Genomic DNA, 21,798 nt, shown 5'->3' with positions numbered 1-21,798 from the left:
AAGCATTTTCTGGTTCTTATCAGAGAAGGATTTGGTGCACTTGTACACTGTCCCTATCAAATAAACTACAAATAATATGTATATATGATAAACTAAACCAGTAATATCACATTAAAACACCAGTTTATAATTCAGAGATTTAACTTAACTACAGTGCCTTATGGTGGGTTAAGTTAAAATGCTGACTCAATTTACCCCACAACATTTGGCTCACTTTGCCCCATAGCTGCCATTTTGGGAAAAAAAATAGCTACTGTTGCTTACCAGCTCAGGCTAATATTTAGCTAAATGATTTGCATGGTTTTATGTTGCTAAATCACCTATATGTATCATAATATGTATTGACTATTACATCTGACAAGCCAAAAACAGTTTTTAAAGTAAATGGGTGCCTTCCATTCACCCCATGTATTTCTCCTTTTCACAGTCTGGCAGAAATGATGGGTGGTTCCAAAATACATGGTCACATGACAGTAAAAGTGTACAGTTGCCAAGATACAGGGGGTGGGTAAACTTACCCACTGGCTCAACTTACCCCACTCTCCATTGAAGATGAGGCAGAAGCAGGCTCAGAGAGAGCAGGAGAGCCCACTCTTACTACAATAAAGTCTGAAATTATTACAGAGTGTGCTGTCTTCTCTTTTAATTGTATATTTGTAACAACTGGATCATTTGTATTAGCAAGCACCCACCCCCCTAAGTACCCCTTTTTTGGTTTGGGCCACTGCCCCTCAAAATGTCTGTGCATGGCCCTGCTCCACACGGTGCACCAAGAAAGAAAAAGATATTAAAATCACCATTAAAATAGCTTTTTATAGGTTTATTCAAAGCCATCTCTTACCAACAATGTACTGTCATCGTATTTGCATCATGTGCTTGCAAACTGAAGAAAACGGTTTGTTATCCTGAGGCAACACGGTGCAATACTTGGCCAAATGAGTTCAGTCGCGCCCTCTAGCGGTCAGTCGATATACTGCGATGTGGGTGTTTCCACACACCAAAAGTCTTTCCACTTCCCTAGACATCCACCTGCATTCAGTCAACCAATAGGCTTTCTGGCACGGTGACATCTCAAGTACATAAAAGGTTAAAGGGAATTGTTGAAGTCACTTTGAAAGAAAGACGCATCTTTGCAAACCATGGTGTCTCGACGATCACTTACAATTGACACTGAGAAAGCGACAAGGACGACATATGTGCTCGGAACGGAGTTGACGGTCAATTTAAACAGGTTGGCTAATTTATTTCCATGTACTGTATGAATAGACTCATATGAATATTAGAACTTTGTTTTATTTTAAATGGACAGTCATTCTTGATGCGTTCTTGTGTTTGTAACCCGCGCGACGGAGCTCAAGGGAATTAAACACAACGGTCTATTTTAACAGCGCGAAAGACATATTTAAAGGGACAGTTCACCCGAAAACCCCTTTATTATTTACTCGCACTTTTGTTGTTTCAAAACCCGTTTGACTTTCTTTCTTCTGTGGAGAACAAAATGAGAGCGGATGTGACAGACGCAGTCTCTATTCACTTGCGTTGCATATTGTTTCTTACAATATGAGTGAATGGTGACCAAAACTGTCAGTCGCCAACATTATGATATAAAAAAGTTTACGTGTTACAAACGGATCAGGGTCAAATGAACTCAAGCAAAAGGGTTAAAGCGTGTTACTGTCTGACCACTGAGCTTAGTTTAGATCAAAGGAACATACTTAAGGAATTCGAATGGAAAATAAAAGGATTCATTTCAAAATTACTATTATTATTTTGACGAGCACATCATTACAGACTCTGGGAACCCAAACATAAGGAACAGTCCATTTAAACACAATGTCGCTAAAAAAGGATGCATGTATACATAGACTGACAATTGAAATACAACACAGACAGAAGATATGAATGTAATACAATTTTCCTAACATGGTTTATAGCTAAAATGGTCTATTGTTTTATTGTTCTGCTTGTAAAGTTCATTGGCGACATCATTCTGGATTGAACTGAGATTTCAATATTTGCAGATATTGATCTGTTTGTCATAATTGATCTGTTTGTTCTGCATAGCTGAATATTTGCTGGGAGAATTCAGGGGGATTGTTGATTGAAGAATTTCTCCTTGCAGACCCAAAGACGGATGAATGCACTCGTTGTGCTGCAACATTATTTAAATTCATCGCTGAGCTCTGTCTCAATGCTTCTGTTTATAACTGCCACTGTCGGCTATTGTCTTTGATAGCTTTCCAGACCTCCTAATAGCTCTTTTCTTTAGGTTTTTAAAAGACTTTATACATTTTTTTATTAGCCCATACTGAAATAGACAGTCCCCCAGCAACATCATCATGACTAGTGCTTGTTGTCTTAGAAGATAGAATTGAATCCTAAATATATTATAAATAACCCACTATCTAATGCTATAATTATGACATTTGGTTTGGTCACATGCCATGTTCCAGAGGGTCATCAGTGGTGTGATATGCTAGAGCTATTAATTTAAATCCATTCATGTCAGAAAATGTTGGGTTTCATGATTTAAAAGTTCGATTTTTTTTTTATTCTTAGTATATCCTTCAGAAATCATTCTAATATACTGTATTATTATCAATGTTGAAATAAGACGACTCCTTAATATTTTTGTGGAAACCGTGATACACTTTGATTAAAAGAAAGGTCAAAAGAAAAGCATTTATTTAAAATGTCTATCTTTTGTAACCTAAACGTCTTTACTGTCACTTTTGATCAGTTTAATGTATCCCTGCTGACCCCAAATATTTGAAAGATTGTGTATATTTAAATTGGGTTTGAAATGGTGCAATACAGTTCTGTTGTGTAATATCCAACAGTGAAATAGATAAATTCATAATGTGTCTGTGTATGTATGTTTGTTTTCTGCAGGTGTGCCCCTCCGCAGTCCAAATCCTTCTCGATAAAATGCGGCCCAAACGTGCATTACAAGGTGACCCCTCCGGCCGGGGACAGGAACGCTGCTCCGTACCCCCTCACCCCAAACTCTGTCCTCATCGTCACCATGGATGCAGTCAGCGAGACTGCAAACGATAGCAAGGTACCTACTGTACAGTACATCCAATCACCTTTGTGCTTGAAAAAGAGCAAACAGAAAAAATCTGTGGAATTTTTCTGCGTTTGGAAGAAAATTGTATGGAATAGATTCAAACAAGATAAAATGTTTGAAACTGAACCAGAAATACTAGACTCGTATTTGAAAGCACCATACTAGCACAAATATTTAAAAGGAGGATATGATAGGGGAGTCTTCTGTGTGGGCAGATTCCATTTGGGTATGTTTTTTTCCCCTTGTATGACTAGCCTTAGTTTGCACTAAAGCAGATAGTAGTCTTTTAGAAAATAAACCGAACTGAAAGAAATCGACAGCTGCAGACAGAAAACTGCTTGCCTTGTCAGTCTTGTTAGTCTGATGCACACGCTGTGGTTGACCCTGGTACTAGTCTATGCAGGAAACTGAGGTTTATGTGTCGACGTGATCTCACGTCACTTTCACAACACTGTCTAGCACTCGCAGCTTGAAGGTATATTTAGCACATTTTTTAAATGCAATCAGTACAGTAATGAATCACTTTAGCAATCAAAGAAAACCACAATAATTGTCGCAATAATCCATCTTGTGCTCGTTTCGTTCTGACCTGTTTCAGCTGTCTGTGAGGTACTATGGAGAGAAAACGGAGTCGCTCGGGGACGCCGTGCTGCATCTAACAGCTGTCGGTACGTCTCGCATCATGTTTGCATTTTGAGACATAGGCTACGCCTGTGTTTATAATTAATGCTTATATAAATAGTATCTGTGCTGTAACTATAAACAGCCTCATGCTGGTGGGACTGAAGGAACAGGCAAGCCTCATGTTGCCTCGGTTCTGTTGCAGAGATATCTCTGGATGTAGATGCTGACCGAGATGGCATTGTTGAGAAAAACAATCCAAACAAGGTGAGCTTTGTTTGCTTGTTGTCTTGTGATCTTTTCTATATCATCATTATTGGGGAGATTTGTTTTTGGCTCATTGCTACAGGCTTGGAGATGGTGGAACACAAAAGAAGATATTTAGAAAAATGTCGTAGCGTTTTCTTTTTTGTCAATTCAATCAAAGTCAAAGTCAATAGGATCTGGAGGCCCATGAATAAACAGAATACATTTACATTTACATTTAGTCATTTAGCAGACGCTTTTATCCAAAGCGACTTACAATTGGGGGATACATAAAGCGATTCTTCTTAAAGAGGCAAACAGACACAGGAAGTGGTTGTAATACCAAGTTCTTAGACATTGTTCAAAAAAAGAATAAACAATTGTGACTTTTTTTTTATCTTACAATTGTGACTTTTTCTTGTATGTCAGTAATATCTCACAGTTGACTTTTTTTCAGAATTGAGAGATATAAACTCAGAATTCCGAGAAGAAACATCAGTACTGTGAGATATAAACTCGCAATTGCAATACAAAAAATAAATATTTTTTGTTCTGTGGCAGCAACAAAAAATTTAATTTTGCTATAACTCAGAATTGCAAGATATAACTTGGAATTGAGAGAATAAACTCAGAATTTCAAGAAAAGCTCAGAATTGTGAGATATAACTCACATGTAAATTACAAAAAAGTCAGAATTCTCAGTTTATATAAACTTTTTTTTTCTCTCAGAATTCTGAGTATACAATTTTCATAATTGTGAGAAAATTGTGAAATAAAAAGTTGCAATTGCCTTTTATTTAAATTATTATTTTTTTTTTTACATTTGTGGCATAAACAGGCTTCCATAGGGTCCAAGGTTTTTGAACCTCAATGACTTTCGAAAGTATCTTCTTTTGTGTTCCAACTGCATAGTGCTATTTTAGATATTCAAGACTTTGTTTGAGGAATGTGTGATAGTATTGGATTTTGGATCTAGGGATCGTGGAAGTGGGGTCCTAATGGCCACGGTGCAGTTCTGCTGGTCAACTGTGACTCAGAGACCACTTACAAGAAGACACTGGACAGTGAGGTTGATGAGATCAATAAAGTGTCAGGTGAGTCTGGGCAGGTCTAGTGTCAGATAAAGTCTCGCCGCAGACGTTTGTTAAGTGTAAATAGACTTTGTACCAAAGCCTGGTGTGTTGTGTACTTAAGCAGCATTTTCAAACACTGTATGCACGCAAAATAATGCTTCCTTATTATTCGTTCATTATTAATCCTGTTTGGCCAGAATGCAGTGCAAGTCCAGTGAATTTTTACCTGTTTAATTTAAATCAAACTGTGGTTTATTCAGTACTGATAAAAATAAAAAAAATCTATAAAAATTCAAATTAAAAGCACAACTTCACCCAATTTTTCGGTGCATATTGATCTGTTAGCTTAGTTAACATGTGACTCTTCGCTTCAAATGTCATGCTGTGGAAAGGAAGTGAGAATCGTTATAAAAACATATTTTTTGATGGCAGATTTACAGGACATGTCCAAGATGATCCTGCGCACCAACGGTCCCGCTGAACTTCCTGAAGGCTATAAACTGACCATGCACATCTCCCAGACCACTTCAGAGAACGTGAGGGTCTTTAGACCTCGGACAAATGCAAAAAAAGATGACGTGTGGAGTGAGTGAATAATATAATATTTCATATAATATACAATGAAATATTTTCAGAATATATTATGAAAGAACAATTATTTTCGGAGCTTGTATAGTGTTTACAATGAACTTTTAATTTTTTAACTTAATTTTTAGTTTGTGCTCCACTGAAAAAGCAGAATGCATTTTATGGAAAATGCATTACTGTATGGAAAAAGTATTCCTTAAATTATTTGTGGAAAAGAGAAGGTTTGAAAATGTATAGAGTAATTTTTCAGGCATGCATAATTTGAAATTATGATGCATGATACATTTAATTAGATGGAGGCAAAAGCTGGTACATTATAAGGGAACATCAGTACTTTACTCTTTCTTTCTCTTCTCTCTTTCTTTTACCAGAGCACAAACTCTTGAAGTTGTTCCTGAAAGACTATATCATGGTGGTGGGAACGGACACGCTGACACAGGAAGTGCCCTATCTGGGAGGCAAAACTGAACTGGCGTTCTTTGTAGAGGGTCTTCGCTTCCCTGATAAAGACTTTGATGGGCTCGTCACCATCAACCTCAGTCTACTAGAGCCCTGTGGCAAGGTTAGTGAAAGAGACGACTCTCTGATCTCTCATGCAAACTATAGGACATCAAACTTTGTTCTTTTACTTACTGCAAGAACTACTTCAGTCTTGTAATAAAAGTTACACTCAAACTCTTCCATAAAATGACTAAAACTGAATTAAAAAAAAGTGTTTTAAGGGGGAGGGGTAATATAATTCTTTAATAACTGCTAAATACTAATTATTTTCTTAAAGGGCTTCCCTGAAACGCCCATCTTCACCGATACAGTTGTATTTCATGTTTCTCCCTGGATCATGACCCCAAACACCCTCAAACCTGTGGAGGTGTATGTGTGCAGGTGATTCAGTCCAAGCTTTCTTTATCCCTTCATATATCATTTAACAAATAGTGCCATTTTCCAGAAATAGATACAGATATTTCCAAGTATTTTTTTGCTACTCACTCTTTCATCTTGTCAACAAGTCATGGGATTAATGATTTACTTTTACTTTTGTCTTTCTGGCAGCACAAATGATAACTACACCTTCCTGAAGAGCATAAAGAACCTGGTGGACAAGTGTGGCTACAAACTGAAAATATGTCATGAGTACATGAACCGAGGCGACCGCTGGATACAGGTCAGCGAAATCAGTTGGAAATCAATCAATCCATTCAATCAATAAAATGAATAAAAATTAGATCAGTCAGTCAATAAAATAAATCTTTTCAAAGAAAACTTTTATTTAGAAAGGATGCATTAAATTGATCAAAATTGACAAACACAAACAAATAAATGCTCTTTTGAACTTTCTATTCATCAAAGAATCTTGAAAAAAGGAACTGTTTTCAACATATATTGAGAAATAAAAAAAGTTTCTTGAGCACCAGCATATTACTGTTTTGTTATCAAATGAACCCCACATTTTTAAATTAGTATGCGTGTATATGCCAGTTATTAATATTTTAAAACATTAACCCCCGGTTTCACAGATAAGACTTAAGCCTAATCCTAGACTAAAATGTAAGTCTGAGCTGTTTCAACTGAAAGAAACTTGCACTGACTGATCTTAAAATATATCAGTGCCTTTGTTTAATCTTAAAATGCACACCAGTAATGTTTTTTTCTAAGTACGTTCATAAAAATTACTTGAATGTCCTAATTGAACTATGGCCTCATCCTGGTTTAGTTTAAGGCCTGTCTGTGAAACCGGGCCTATTTGTTTGATGGAACCCTTACAAGTTTGATAAAGTGATTTTCAAAGTATTTAAGAGGTGCCTTACACTATCAAGCTGTCATATGATGATGTATTGTGAACTAGACAAGCTTGTCAGATGACTATCATATGAGATGAGTAATTCCTCTCTGACACACTCCACAGGATGAGCTTGAGTTTGGCTACATTGACTCTCCCCATCATCAGTTCCCTGTTGTACTGGACTCTCCTCGTGATGGAGATCTTCAGGATTTCCCCTACGAGTCCATTCTGGTGAGCAAGACGGCTAAATGCTCAAAGAAAAGCATTTTTCCCCCCCATGTTATTCCAAACCAAAATTGGCATCAAATTATGATCACATACTAATCTAAAGATGTATAGAAACACTAAAACACTGTGTCACAGGGGCCAGATTTTGGGTACGTGACACGGCATGCTTTGAATGAGGAGGTGAGCAGTCTGGACTCCTTCGGTAACCTGGAGGTTAGTCCACCAGTCACAGTCAACGGGAAAAGTTACCCACTTGGTAGGATCATCATTGGAGTGGCGTTCCCTACGTAAGTACCACAACTCTACAGAAACCACAACTAGTAAAAATATACAAAAGAGTCTCCACACAACATATGTGACCCTGGACCACAAAACCAGTCACAAGGGTCAATTTTTTGAAATTGAGATTTATACATATAGCTTTCTATTGATGTATGGTTTGTTATGATAGGACAATATTTGGCCGAGATACAACTATTTGAAAATCTGGAATCTGAGGGTGCAAAAAAATCGAAATATTGAGGAAATCGCCTTTAAAGTTGTCCAAATTAAGTTCTTAGCAATGCATATTACTAATCAAAAATAAAGTTTTGATATATTTACGGTAGGAAATTTACAAAAAATATCTTTATGGAACATGATCTTTACTTAATGTTCTAATGATTTTTGGCATAAAAGAAAAATCAATAATTTTGACCCATACAATGTATTTTTGGTTATTGCAACAAATATACCCCAGCGACTTAAGGTTTTGTGGTCCAGGGTCACATATGTGTTTGATTGATTAAACAACTATTACCTAAAGGTTAAACGAGATTATTTGTGTTTAATTTTAAGTGCAACTCGTGGCCGAAACATGACCCAAGTCGTCCAGGACTTCCTGTGGGCACAGAAAGTTCAAGAGCCAATAGCGCTGTACTCTGATTGGCTGGTTGTGGGTCATGTGGATGAGTTCATGACCTTTGTTCCAGCCCCTGACCGAAAGGTAAACCGATATACTACAATACACCACCAGTGAAAAGTTGTGACTTTTTGTTTTTGAAAGAAGTCTTTTATATGCTCACCGAGGCTGCATTTATTTAATTAAAAATACAGTACAACAGTACATTTTTAAATGCCAGTACTTTATTCTGAACATAGCCAGTGTTTTTTTAAATACCCAAAACAGTGCTAACTGAAATGGTTTGATTGTTCAGAAATTCCGGTTGCTGCTGGCTAGCCCTGACGCCGGATACAAAGTTTTCAAAAGCTTACAAAACAACGGACATGGAAAAGCAGAAATGTTTCCGGGTAAACACTCACTAATTTTCTGTTTCAAAAAAAGTTTACCATCCACCACAGTTCATATTCTAGCTAACGGTTTTACCTGAACAGGTTTGCCAGAGGCCATCTCAGTAAATGAGATCCTGAGCGACAAAAAGCTACAGGCTGAAAACCGATACGTGCAGGTCAGTGAAACACACAACACTCACAATACCCCTTTAACGCATTAAGATGCGTTTTGCGTCCAAACAGTATCTAGATATTTTTGTAGCCAGATTTGACAGATCTGTCTTTTTTATGGGAAAGAATAATGCTGGCATCTTCTAATCTTTCACTCAGAATTGTATTGACTGGAACAGGGACATGCTGAAGAAAGAGCTGGGGTTGGATGATGAGGACATCATTGATTTGCCCATCCTGTTTAAGGTGTTAGAAGAGAAAACGGGTCCCAGGGCTGTGGCTTACTATCCCGACATGGTATAGCACATGTTTAAGAATTTACCGAACATCCACATATTTTAGCTTTTTTTGACTCAAATCACACTCTCTTCTTCTCACCAAGACTGCATTTACTTACTCAAAAATACAGTAATATTGTAAAATATTATTATTTTTTAAACAAATGTTTTGTATTTTAAAATGTAATTTATTCCAGTGATGCAAAGCTGATTTTTTAGCATCCTTACTCCAGTCTTCAGTGTCACATGATCCTTCAGAAATCATTCTAATATGCAGATTTGCTGCTCAAGAAACATTCATTGCTATTATCAATCTTGAAAACAGTGCATAACTTAAAGTATCATTAACCTAACATACCAAATGCCCATTAATATTCTACAATGAGCTACTTGAGGAATCTGATATTATAGTTTTCCCATTACGTTGACCTTTGTTTTGTATGTATGCACCCTCAGGTGAACATGATCGTGTTGGGGGATAAGCTGGGCGTCCCAAAACCATTTGGGCCAAAGGTGAATGGCAGGTGTGCTCTGGAGACAGAGGTGTGTTCTCTACTGGAGCCTCTGGGCCTCAAATGTACCTTCATTGATGACTTTGCCCCATACCACAAACTGCTGGGTGAAGTTCACTGCGGTTCCAACGTTCTTCGAGAGCCGTCCCCTTTCAAATGGTGGAACCTAGAGCTGCGAGAGAGAGACTAGAACTGTCAAGTGCCTATTAATTCTCGCAACTAGTTCATTCTAGCAATAAACGATGCATAGAGCAAAATACTAATGGGATAATTCATAAAAAAATGAATGAGTCATTTACTCACCCTCATGTTGTTTAAGCAGCTCTTTTCCATATAATGACAAGGTGCTGTCAAACTGTCAAAGAATAAGAAAGTAGCCCAAAAATCATTCCCATCAATTTGCGCTGTGTTCTGAAGTAATATAATAGCTTTCCATGAGGAACAGACAGAAATTGAAGTGCCTATTTTGAGAGGTGTTGATTTTCAGTAAATGCAGCTTGAAAAAGAGAGCAAACCGTATACTTATGAAACAACAAGAGTGTGAGCAAATACTTCTTAGTAGTTTGTCAAATTCTTATAACAACCAGGCCTTGTTTTTAACAGTATAGTTACTCCTCAGGCTGCGGTGGTGCTGTTTCAGGATTTCTACGAAAATTAAGGGCTAACAATTATAAAGTTTTGAAGTGGTTCAAAATAATGTTAAACACTTGCAGCTTAAGAGTAGTTGGGCCTGTTTCATAAAACAAGTTTACCAAACAAGTTAGGTTTATTTCAGTTAGTCTGACTTATTGTCAGTTGATTTGGTTCAAAATAAGTCAGACTAACTGAAATAAGCCTGGCTTATTTAGTAAACTTGTTTTATGAAACAGACCCCTGTTGTTTATTTTTTCTAACGACAACAAAAAAGCTTAAAAAGGCTGTACTGGGTTTTCATAAATATGAACCATGAATGTTCATTCTGTGTTGCCTTAATAATAATGACTGAAAATTTCATTTTATAATTGGTGATGGTCTTGGGTGTGTATTTTTCTCCCCCCATAATAATGTACATTACAGCAAACAATAAACATTACATGAACCCCTCTGATCTTTATTAAACAATTTCTTTTGTTTTATTACAAAAAAGGAGAAAATGTATTTACAGTGAAACATTTCATAAAAGTAGCATAATGAGCACTTGTAAAGGAGAACACAATCACTTGCAGAAAGCGGTCGGTGTTTGTTTGTAATGAGTTTGTGCTTAATGTCTCTAGCATGTGCAAACACATTATGTACAGTTCGACCAATCAGCAGAGACTTAGGGCTCGGACACAGCGAAAGTATGGATTCAGCCAGCCAAAAATATTTTCACTTTTCCATAAACTGTTTTAGAAGCATCACCCCTGAAAGCATCCAAACAGCATTATTTATAAGAAAAAAATCTCTTCAAACAAGAAGCGAATTGGGAAATTAGTCTTACAAAAAAGGTATTTTCATGTTTTTGGACATGAAATTGTGGTAATGCCATCTTTCTTCTATGATAGTAATACCATAGTATTCTTTAAAATACGCATCACACAGAAAAAAAACAGTATTTTAAGGAGCTGTAAAAGTGACTAAAATGTTTTTGCAAACAACAAATTGTAAATATTCAATTTGATTAAGAGTTGATATTTTGCCAGTGACTTTCTTTTTGTTTTAATGTCACAGCTTAGGATAGTTGCTCAAAATAATTAATCACATTTATGGCTCAAAAAAAAAAAGAAAAAAAAAGTCAAAGTTTGTATCTGATAAGCTATTGAGATGAATGGGAAAGCATTAACACCATAGTGCTATGTTTAAAAACTAAAATATTATTTTGATTATATGATCTAAAATGGGCATTTTTGTTTGTAATCAATATAACACGCTTTTGTGTTTGAAAACAAAATAAAATGCCCAACATTTGCTATCGAACATAAAGCTTTGGATGAATATATTCTGACCTAGTGTTTTCCATAATCCATATCCACTATCATATACGTGTCTGCAGTTTTACATTCATATTGCTCACCTGTCATATAAGCCAAAAGGTCTTCAGGACTTCAATATATCGGACATTTTTATTCTGCTCTGCCTGTAGGACTATATGTGACCTTGGACCACAAAACATGAGAAACATTGATGATTTAATCCGCACTGCTAGCTTTAAAACATGAGGCTACTACATTAGTGTACAGTTTACACACGTGTCAGTTTGACCACAAACAGCTGTGGCCATACAAAATATGTTGATCAGTAAAACAGCATAATCTTAATAAATACTATTTAAAAAGTATACAGCATCTCACACCTGATCTATTCATTTGATCATAAATTATAATGCCTACGCTTCATTTATTGGACGGGACTGGAAATGGCTTGGGTGCTCGACACCAGAAGATAGAGAACTACACTGAAGAACAACATTTAACATTTACCTATATTCATTTTCAACATCACTACATCATGACACAAAAGGCAACAAAACAGAACCACACATAGATGTGTATTACAGTGCTTTGCGGGTTCATGTGTATTTTAAGCATGATTGGTTTAGGTTGAACCTCGTTTGTTATTCTGAAAGATGCTGAAAGCTTGTGACAGCTTACCCACCCCCCGTTACTAAAAGATCAACTCAATAAATAAATAAATATGACAAATAAAACCCAAACCCACACAATGAGGGCCACTGTGGACAGACAGAAAGAAAGAAAGAAAGAAAGAAAGAAAGAAAGAAAGAAAGCAGCCTATGATAAGGCCATAATCATGCGTGATTTGTCGCCTGCTGGCAGCTCTTCTCTGTTCTTCTTCTGCCTTCAACACAAGTCAGGTTTGCTATTTTGCCTACAGACCAACAGCCACGTGATAGAAGATAAGGGGGTCGAGTCCTTACAAGAGCGCGCTGATACTCTGATGCACACTTGCCCGACTGTACGCCTCCAGGCTGGAACTAGCAGTTCACGTCCCTTCACATCCGTGTCTCCACAGGAACTCTTGTGAGCACGTCGAGCGTCCGCTGCAGAGGGCTACTTATGAAAATGCTGAAAATAAGACAGAATTAATAATGATTAATGAGAATAAGGTTTTTGAATATATACAGTTGAAAAGTTGGGGGTTGGTAATAAAGCAATAAGCCTCCGCTTTGCGTCGTGCCTAACAACGCCCCTTAGCTGTTATAAATTCACTGTAAACCACGGCTTCACGGGGCTTATTGCTTTTATAAAACGGTTATTCCATATACGTAGTAAGGTTTCACAAAATAAAACCGAGCAAATGAAGTGTGATGATATTAATAAAAAAACATTATTCTTCCGCCAAACAGTATGTAGTTCCTCAGAAATGGTTGTGGTTCCAACAAAGTGGTTGCCGAGCAACACACAGACATAAACAAAGGTGTATGTTTGTAGAGTAATTTACAACAGCTTCGAACGTGGCTCAACCAATCAGAATCAAGGACCGGAACTATCCGTGTTACCGTTTTACAAGATTGTATCATGTTTTTGAAAGAAGTCTCTTTTTCTCACCAAGGCTGCATTTCTTTGAACAAAAATACAGTAAAAACACTGGACACTGAAATATTATTACAGTTTAAAGAACAGTTTTCTAATTGAAATGTATTCCTGAGATAGCAAAGCTGAATTTTCAGCATCATTACTCCAGTCTTCAGTGTCACATGATCCTTCAGAAATCAGTCTAATATGCTGATTTGCTGCTCAAGTAGCATTTCTTATTATTCTCAATGATGAAAACAGGTGTGGTGCTTCATATTTTTGTGAAAACTGTGATACTTTTTCAGGATTCTTTACTGTCACAATGTAATTCATCCTTGCTGAATAAAAGCATCAGCTTCTTTCAAAAACAATCTTAAATATCTTGCTGACCCCCGAACTTTTGAACGCTAGTGTGATTTTCTAAATGTCATGCTACATTACAAACAGCAATACAACTAACTTAACAAAAAGGGATCAAATTAGGTCATTAAGAGTTATAACAATGCAAATATAATTAAACGACACAGCCATATAAGCCCAATAAACACATCATCCTAACATATAATCCACATTTTTGCCATTCCTAACCTGTTGATGGACATCCATGAAGTCATCTACAGCCTACAGGACAGCTAGCAGTTCTATGCAGGATAAACACGCACAGAACAAAACAAATACAAAGAAAAACTACATTAAATCTGATGTTCAAGAGCAATTGCACAGGTACAGAGAGAACAGTCATGCTTTGACTTTAAAGGGGTGATATAGAAAACTATGTTATAAATTGATCGATAGTTTTCTATATCACCCCTTTAAAGTCAAAGCATGATCGTTTCTTTCTAGGACATTGTTATTCTGCTCTGCCTGTAGGACTATATGTGACCTTGGACCACAAAACCAGTCATAAGGGTCCATAAATCGCCTTTAAAGTTGTCCAAATGAAGTTCTTAGCAATGCATATTACTAATAAAAAATTAAGTTTTGATATATTTACAATAGGAAATTTACAAAATATCTTCATGGAACATGATTTTTACTTAATATCCTAATGATTTTTGGCATTAAAAAAAATCTATAATTTTGACCCATACAATGTATTTTTGGCTATTGCTACAAATATACCCCGGCGACTTAAGACTGGTTTTGTGGTCCAGGGTCACATATAGATGGCATCTTCATGACTAGCATGTTCTTACCGAGTGTTGTCTCTCTGTTTTAGGACGAGGTTCAGATTGCTGTCGAAAGGGACCTATAGTGAAACAGATGACTGTTAAAGCCTTAACACGATTACAAACAATATAAACTCAAACAATTAAAATGAAAACTCATATAAATAAAAATAAAAGCTAATTCAAAATATGAATAAACACTAAAACAGTAGTATTTAAAAAAAAAAAAAAAACTAAAATAACACTGGCTCTAATCTGGGCCTTGTCTCTAATTTCATCATGTATATTCTGCGGTGTCCTTCTTTCCTTAGTCTTTTTTATGATACAATATTTGCTCATACTACACAGACTGAAGTACAGTTGCAAATTATGGGTGCAACAGGTTAAAAATAGCTTTTATCTCTCTTCTGAATGACATCTCAAAGTATAGTGAGCACATAAAATAATCTCCTCAGTGCAGCATTTTACTTGCACGAAAATCGAACAGTCGAACACATAAATGATTATTACGTAATCCTTTTAGTATAATAGATATGTGCTTGGGTTTGTTGGGAGGTGAAATGTTTGTTCTGTCTCACCGTGTGAACTGCTCTGACTAGTAGTACCAGGGCCGTCTTCCAACCACACGCTGCTGTATGTAAACGAATCTCGTTTGTGAGGCGTACCGGCTGAAGACAGACTCTCCTGTGTTCCAGAAAAATGAAAAACATATGCAAACAACAGAACCAGCCAGTCTTGCCAAATCATATAGGTGTATTGATACTTCTGTTCAGACAATTAAATGCAAATTCCATTATGCCTGTATGCATTTGCCCGCGAATAGTATGGGCGTCTAATAAATACACTTGGTGTTCTCTGCCTTAGAACATTTTGACCACAATGTACCTATCTTTTAAGTAAAATGTGAGTCATGTATTGATCAATTATGTGTATGTGAGTCATATGTGTAAGTGACCGCACCAGCCCTGTGTCATAGTCCTCTGTAACTTCATGTTCCTGCTCGTTCTCCTCCACCACGCTGGTGAAGCTACTGGCATTGGATGAGGAGCGAGACAGATCCTGAGACTCAGGGATCGAGGGAGCTCGACAGCACAGGGCCGAACTACAAACACATACATTTGCACATATATGAGGTCAAATAAAACTGTTCACCTAAAAATGTGAAATTATTGAAAGCTGTCTCAAAACAAACGCATCAACATCTTTAAAGGGCTGAGGGCAAGTAAATGTGTCATTTTTGGGTGAACCACTCCTTTAACTAACCATTATTAAATGCATATGGTCAAAGATTTACATGCATTCATATTTTTAAAGTTGGTTGAGGTATATTTGATTCAATTACTGTATCACACATCAGCTGCACATTAAAAGCAAAAGCAGCTCACTTATTGACCTTTGCACCTGGAAACTACCTACATCAGATTGATTATTTGCACTAGCTGCTCTGTCCATGTGATTAAAAGGTGTTGTTTGGGCTGTATTTTGCTATGCATAATGATAATGGAGTATGTTATGATAGCACTAGCCATAGTCATGTTTAGTGATTGCAGGTGTGATTACTCAACACATTCAGAGAAGTTCAAAGTAGATGTATGTAGTGACGTTTGAACTCAAATATGATACAGCAAATATCTATTATTTGCTGCTGGGAGTGGTTTTATGTAGAGAGTAATAAAAAGTCTGAACCTAACAAGGAGCGGCCCGTGAGCAACTACCTATTGTTCCCTTTGAACAAGCCACCTATAACCTCAGGTTAGGCTATTTACTTACCACACACGAACATGTTATTCAACTTTGAGGATATTACATATATAGATAATAGACAAAAATAAAGAGTATAAAAACCAATGTTTTACTAGTACTAGTACCAGTGCAACGGTATTGAATTTCAAAGAAAATATGATTTTGATGCACATGGGGTCAGTATGATTTTTCTTTTTGAAAGAAATTAATACCTGTATTCAGGAAAAATTAACTTTTGATCAAAAGTGACAGATTTGTACAAGGTTACAAAAAATTCTATTTCAAATGATTGTGGGGGGAAAAAATTGTGGAAAAAATATTAAGCAGCACTACTGTTTTCAACATTGATAATAAGAAATGATTCTTGAGTGGCATAACAATATGAATTCTGAAGGATCACATGACACTAAAGACCGGAGTAATTATGCTGAAATTTCAGCTTTGCCATCACAGTAATAAATTATATTTTAAAATACATTAACATAGAAAACTGCTATTTTAACTCATAATAATATGTCACAATATTACTGTTTTTGCTGTATTCATGATCAAATAAATGCAGACTTGGTGAGCATAAGAGACTTCTTCCAAAAAGCAAATCTAATATTAAAAAGTAAAAAAAAAAAAGAAGAAAACAATTACTTCACATGATCATAGACACCTTTCCAGGAATGTAAAGATCAGATTATATGAAAAATGCATGGAAAAACTGGCCATCCATACAGCAAACAGAAGTCAATGTTTTCACTGGTGCTCACCCAATCTTAGTGATCTGCATCTCAGGTGAGCTCTGACTGGACGAGTTGTCTAATCTGAAGTCCTGAGTGGTGTGTCCACCGTCAGATGTCCTCTGTGGACTAGGGGACACCTCTCGACTGCTGGAACATATTGAGTAACTCATCTTAATTATTGTTCTCAGAACTGCATTTTTCATATTTAATAAGCCTAACATAAAAAGATACTTATTTGTCAGTACACATTTAATACACACTAGATTCTACTCTTTGTTACTTTTGCTTTATGGTTTTCTAGCCACATGACAACAAAATGACTTCTAACAAGTAATCAATTATGCTAAACTACTTTAAGGGTTTTCCCTATGACAATGTCTGCCTTTTGTTATTAAGACCATATATCCACCTTGACGTTTTTCAAAGACATACAAAAATATTAAAATAAATCTTCATAGGAAAAGTATTTTTAAGTCAATGTTTGTATGTATGTATTTTTGAATAAATTAATAAAAGGGCTTCAACTTTTTCTTACCTTCTCTCCTGAACTTCTTGTATGTTCTCAATCCCAATGGCACTGCTCCTCCTGGAACTAAATGGACCAGATTTCTTACGGGTTGGGCTTTTCCCAGGAATAATCAAGGACTGTGGAGAAATCACATTTTGATTCAGATTATTAGCCACTACATAATATCTTCCATTCATGCACTTTCTTTCTTTCTTTTTTCGATATTATTCATTTTAATTCTTATTTTATTTTTATTGATTTTAACTTGACTTTTATGTCTTTTTAGTATTATTATTATGCCTAAATAAAGCACTTTGAATGACCATTGTGTATGAAATGCTTTGTGTAAATCTACTTGCTGTGTCTACTATCAATCATTAGGGTGACGGTAGATTTATGATTCAACACAAAACATCAAATATTATATCAGCTAAGAAACAGGAGAAACTGGGTTCTATTTTTAATAAAAAATGGACAAGCCCTTCAACATCATCAAAGCTTGATGAGTGATTTAATTTGGTCTTCAGATTTGTGCATTAAGCATTGCAGTGCAGCCTAGATGACCTTGAAAACAGGGCCAGATGGAAAAATCTCTGTTTAGCAAAGCTGTCTGCAAGTTTATAGGTTTGCACACACATTTGATAATTATCTGGTTTTCTGTGACAGTTGTTGCAGACACATTAGTACATTAGGATGGCTAATAGGCAGTTATGGCAGCCTGTCATGAGAGGCTCTCTCAGTTATTGCTGTTGCACTCGTTGTCATAGCAATGGAGACGGGACGGTCACTTGTGGAGATCCCCATCTGTTCCACCAACCAGATCATAAGAGCGGATTACACATCAGTTTTTTTCTTTTGTAATGGTGAAATGATGAAGATCAGAAATGGCAGGAGAAGACCTGGTCTACCATCAGCACAAGCCTCACAGATGATGTGAGCCATGATGACACAAGCACTCAAAGGTCAAACCCACTCGCAGGGCACGATGGGGGTCAGAGGGCATGGAGACTGGCACAAACTAAAGCTGCCACACTGTTTTGGGGCTTCTCATGACAGCCTGCATTCATTTCTGGGTCACAAGGGTGTTCATACTCACAATGCCGGGTGTTTTGGGGGTGTCTGGGGGGTTGTGTGTAAAGCTTCCGCTGTGGCTGGTGGAGACGGTGTGCGGTTTCTTGTTACTGAGGCCCATGGCATCCATAGACTGACTTCTATTGCGGATTACTCGCTGGAAGGAGAAAAACAATGCATTGCATCACTGCAAGCCAACACTAGAGGGCACTACAACTGCTTATATGAGAGCTAGAGAGAGTAAAGGACAAAGAAAGTGGGTATGATTTGACTAGCATACTACATACTTACAATTACCTACTGTCAGAAGTACAAAACAATTTCAATATGCAAAGAACACCAGGTGACTTTCTTCATTTGCCAAAATGTGAGTGTATCCCATAATGCAATGTACTTCACTTCTACTGCACTTTTTTCTATTACTTGAGTAAATTATTAATTGACATGGGTAAGATGTTTTGCACAAAATTGTATCAAAACTGTAGCACACTGCTGTTTGAAACATTTAATTGTTCTATAATGCATACTATTTTAAATACACTACAGTTTAAAATGCTGAAGACAGTAAAAAAATGAATGCATTTTATTTGGCAATAATGAATTAAATTGATCAAAGTGACAGTAATGACATTATTATTTCAAATAAATACTGTTTTCATTGTTTGCATTACTTTCTATTTATCAAAGAATCCTTATAAAAATTAAGCAGCACACCTGTATTCAATTTAAAAAAAAATTCTTTAACACCAAGTCAGCAGCTGAAAATATATAAATATATATATTATATAAATATATATATATATATATTCAAATAGTAAACAAGGTTAATGCATAACACATTTGATTAAATAAATCAGCCTTGGTGAGCATAACAGACTTCTTTTAAAAACTTAAAAAATACTTACCCTAATTTAAAAACACCCCAAAATTTTTGACATATAGTTTATTGTGTATACTGCATAAATCATACTTCAATATCACGCTGATTTTAACATTCTACAATATGGGATGCAACTATTCTAATCTCACATATAGAATGGACAGTATGCAAATTATGCAAAACTCATCTCTGCCATTCACCAGAACTCTTTTGTTATACATACGCATCATTTTGTCAGTAATTAATTAAACAAATACAAACCCTTTTTACTAGTTAAAGAGATTCAAATGGATTTTACCTTGAAAGACTCAAAGAAGCCACCGCCTCCTCCTCCTCCATTCTCCAGTTTGTCATCATCTCCTCCCAGTCCCATCATGGACTGGCTGTTCATGTGTAGCTCCTCATATAAAGTCTCCAACAGAGCAAAACGTGTCCTCTCCTGGAGAACAAAGACTTAATGTACAGTAGTATGCATGCAGATGCTTCCACACAAATAAACGCAAACACAAACATGTATGCCCTTCTCACCTTCAGCTTGGCAAACTTCTCTGCTTTATAGCAGGAATATTCAGCATTGATCAGTTTGGTCAAGAGGAACTCATGAAACTCTGGATTCTACACAAAACACAATGAACAGAGATTAAATTAGATTTAAACAAAGAACGGCTCCTAAATTGGATTTTTTTAGATAAAATTATAGGTGAATTATATATTAGTTCAATTATTTATTAATTCAGTCATATCACTTACGATTAAAGCAATACCTTACCTAAAAGTGAATATTTGCTGAAAGACCCTCAGACCAAGATGTAGTTTGTTTCTTCATGGGAACAGATTTGGAGAAATGTAGCATTACATCACTTGCTCACCAATGGATCATCTGCAGTGAATGGGTGCCGTTAGAACGAGAGTTCAAACAGCTGATAAAAACATCACAACAATCCATAATAATAGACCTCAGTCCATCAATTTATGACTAGTGAAGTGTTTTTATCAACTGTTTGGACTCTCATTCTGACGGCACCCCTTCACTGCAGAGGATCCATTGGTGAGCAAGTGATGTGATGCAAAATTTATCCAAATCTGCTCCCATGAAGAAACAAACTCATCTACATCTCGGATGGCCTGAGGTTGAGTACACTTTCAGCAAAATTTCATTTTTGGGTGAACTACTCCTTGCCAACAAGCTATACTAGCAGTGAAATTGTTTAAATAGATTTTTTAATTTTTTTATTACAACTATATTTATTCATATAATTTGTCAGCATTTTATAAAAGGCTTTACCAATTCATTTACGCATAATTAAAAATCAAATGAGACATTCCTGTAGTCACAGCCATACTTAGACGAAATTGAGTTTTTCCACATTTTGTGCGCTGATTTTTAGGGGGAAAATCCAGAAAGTATTTAAATAAAGTGAGGCTGAACTAAAAGTACTTGTTTACACTTATTGGCATCTGAAAAAATAATTAATAAACCAAATGAACATCAGTGGTTGAAGGATGTGTAGAATTTTGTAAAAACAGCTGTTCCAAGTTTGAGTTCCGGGGCAAAGATTTCACGTGGAACTAGTCACATTACATGAATACAATCTGAAAAGATGTACCTTTTTAAAGACAGCTGGGTCTGGGAGGGCTGGTCCAAAGAAAGGCACATCATCTCTTGCCGTCACAGATACCTACAATATCACAAAATAAATTATGACTGATATCAGGAAAGCTTCTAAAAAAAAAAGTCTTTAGCACATTGTTTAACAAGTTGTTTTACTATAGTGGAAAACATCAATGTGTAGAGAAAAAAACTACTTTAGAACTGAGTCACTCATTGTATGTAATCAAGTATGTGAAGCATTCCTATTAGAAATACACTATTCACATAAATCCATGGCTCAAGCTTCATTTTGAAAAATTCAAATTATTTTTACCTTATAGAGGACGTTATCAGTGCAGGCGTTCTCCACTTGAACCACTACATAAGCGTGAAGAAAATTTGATGCAATCATATCGGGTACAAATGGTGTATTTTCTTCTTGGAACACAATAGCCACAATGTCATTTCCTATATGCCTCTTCCTCTGGAGCTGAAATTAATTCACACCAAGACAACAAAACTGTGAAGTAATAAGAGGAAGCTGCCTGTAAGGTCTGCACAACTGATTTAAGATTCACTTCTTCGAACAGACTGGCCAGAAGCGAAACCTGAACTGAAAACTAAAATAGACCATGTGTTTGAAAAATGTATATTTGTACATTTATATTTGAACAGAACCAACACTGCTATGCCAGTTTGTAAGGTATATCATTCTACTTTCTTGTAAATAAAGCACACTACATATAGTTGCACTACAGTTCTTTTCATTTAGGCT

General features: G+C 36.2%; 2 protein-coding genes across 6 annotated transcripts in view; one reads left to right on the top strand and one right to left on the bottom strand.

The window, feature by feature from the left end:
* The window catches only part of LOC107666144 (protein-arginine deiminase type-2-like), a 14,609-nt gene extending 3,989 nt beyond the window's left edge, over positions 1–10,620 (top strand). The window contains exons 1-16 of one of the 2 annotated variants that reach the window (XM_016457311.1): positions 1,007–1,231; positions 2,893–3,061; positions 3,669–3,738; positions 3,897–3,958; positions 4,914–5,031; positions 5,443–5,595; positions 5,970–6,160; positions 6,377–6,480; positions 6,649–6,760; positions 7,502–7,609; positions 7,742–7,893; positions 8,444–8,591; positions 8,803–8,896; positions 8,981–9,054; positions 9,209–9,346; positions 9,784–10,620. In XM_016457311.1, the coding sequence (XP_016312797.1) occupies positions 1,140–1,231; positions 2,893–3,061; positions 3,669–3,738; positions 3,897–3,958; positions 4,914–5,031; positions 5,443–5,595; positions 5,970–6,160; positions 6,377–6,480; positions 6,649–6,760; positions 7,502–7,609; positions 7,742–7,893; positions 8,444–8,591; positions 8,803–8,896; positions 8,981–9,054; positions 9,209–9,346; positions 9,784–10,029 (2,031 nt within the window). In that variant the 5' untranslated portion in view covers positions 1,007–1,139 and the 3' untranslated portion in view covers positions 10,030–10,620. Of the gene's footprint in view, positions 1–1,006; positions 1,232–2,892; positions 3,062–3,668; positions 3,739–3,896; positions 3,959–4,913; positions 5,032–5,442; positions 5,596–5,969; positions 6,161–6,376; positions 6,481–6,648; positions 6,761–7,501; positions 7,610–7,741; positions 7,894–8,443; positions 8,592–8,802; positions 8,897–8,980; positions 9,055–9,208; positions 9,347–9,783 lie in introns of those variants that run through there. The other variant, XM_016457310.1, reaches the window with a different exon arrangement.
* Positions 10,621–11,616: 996 nt separating this feature from the next.
* LOC107666145 (rap1 GTPase-activating protein 1-like) overlaps positions 11,617–21,798 on the bottom strand; it is a 48,437-nt gene continuing 38,255 nt past the window's right edge. For all 4 annotated transcript variants that reach the window (XM_016457313.1, XM_016457316.1, XM_016457315.1 and 1 more), the window contains 12 exons: positions 21,358–21,513; positions 21,040–21,111; positions 19,961–20,047; positions 19,731–19,871; positions 18,578–18,709; positions 17,509–17,618; positions 17,001–17,120; positions 15,460–15,601; positions 15,078–15,183; positions 14,527–14,579; positions 13,919–13,971; positions 11,617–12,880 (listed from right to left, as the gene is read on the bottom strand). In XM_016457313.1, coding sequence (XP_016312799.1) covers positions 13,963–13,971; positions 14,527–14,579; positions 15,078–15,183; positions 15,460–15,601; positions 17,001–17,120; positions 17,509–17,618; positions 18,578–18,709; positions 19,731–19,871; positions 19,961–20,047; positions 21,040–21,111; positions 21,358–21,513 — 1,128 coding nt within the window. In that variant the 3' untranslated portion in view covers positions 11,617–12,880; positions 13,919–13,962. The remainder of the gene's footprint in view (positions 12,881–13,918; positions 13,972–14,526; positions 14,580–15,077; positions 15,184–15,459; positions 15,602–17,000; positions 17,121–17,508; positions 17,619–18,577; positions 18,710–19,730; positions 19,872–19,960; positions 20,048–21,039; positions 21,112–21,357; positions 21,514–21,798) is intronic.

Source organism: Sinocyclocheilus anshuiensis, unplaced genomic scaffold (assembly GCF_001515605.1).
Source record: "Sinocyclocheilus anshuiensis isolate Anshui unplaced genomic scaffold, SAMN03320099.WGS_v1.1 scaffold447, whole genome shotgun sequence".
NCBI classification, from domain to species: domain Eukaryota; kingdom Metazoa; phylum Chordata; class Actinopteri; order Cypriniformes; family Cyprinidae; genus Sinocyclocheilus; species Sinocyclocheilus anshuiensis.
Note: the sequence above shows the minus strand (reverse complement) of the source record. Positions and strands in the feature narration are given on the sequence as shown.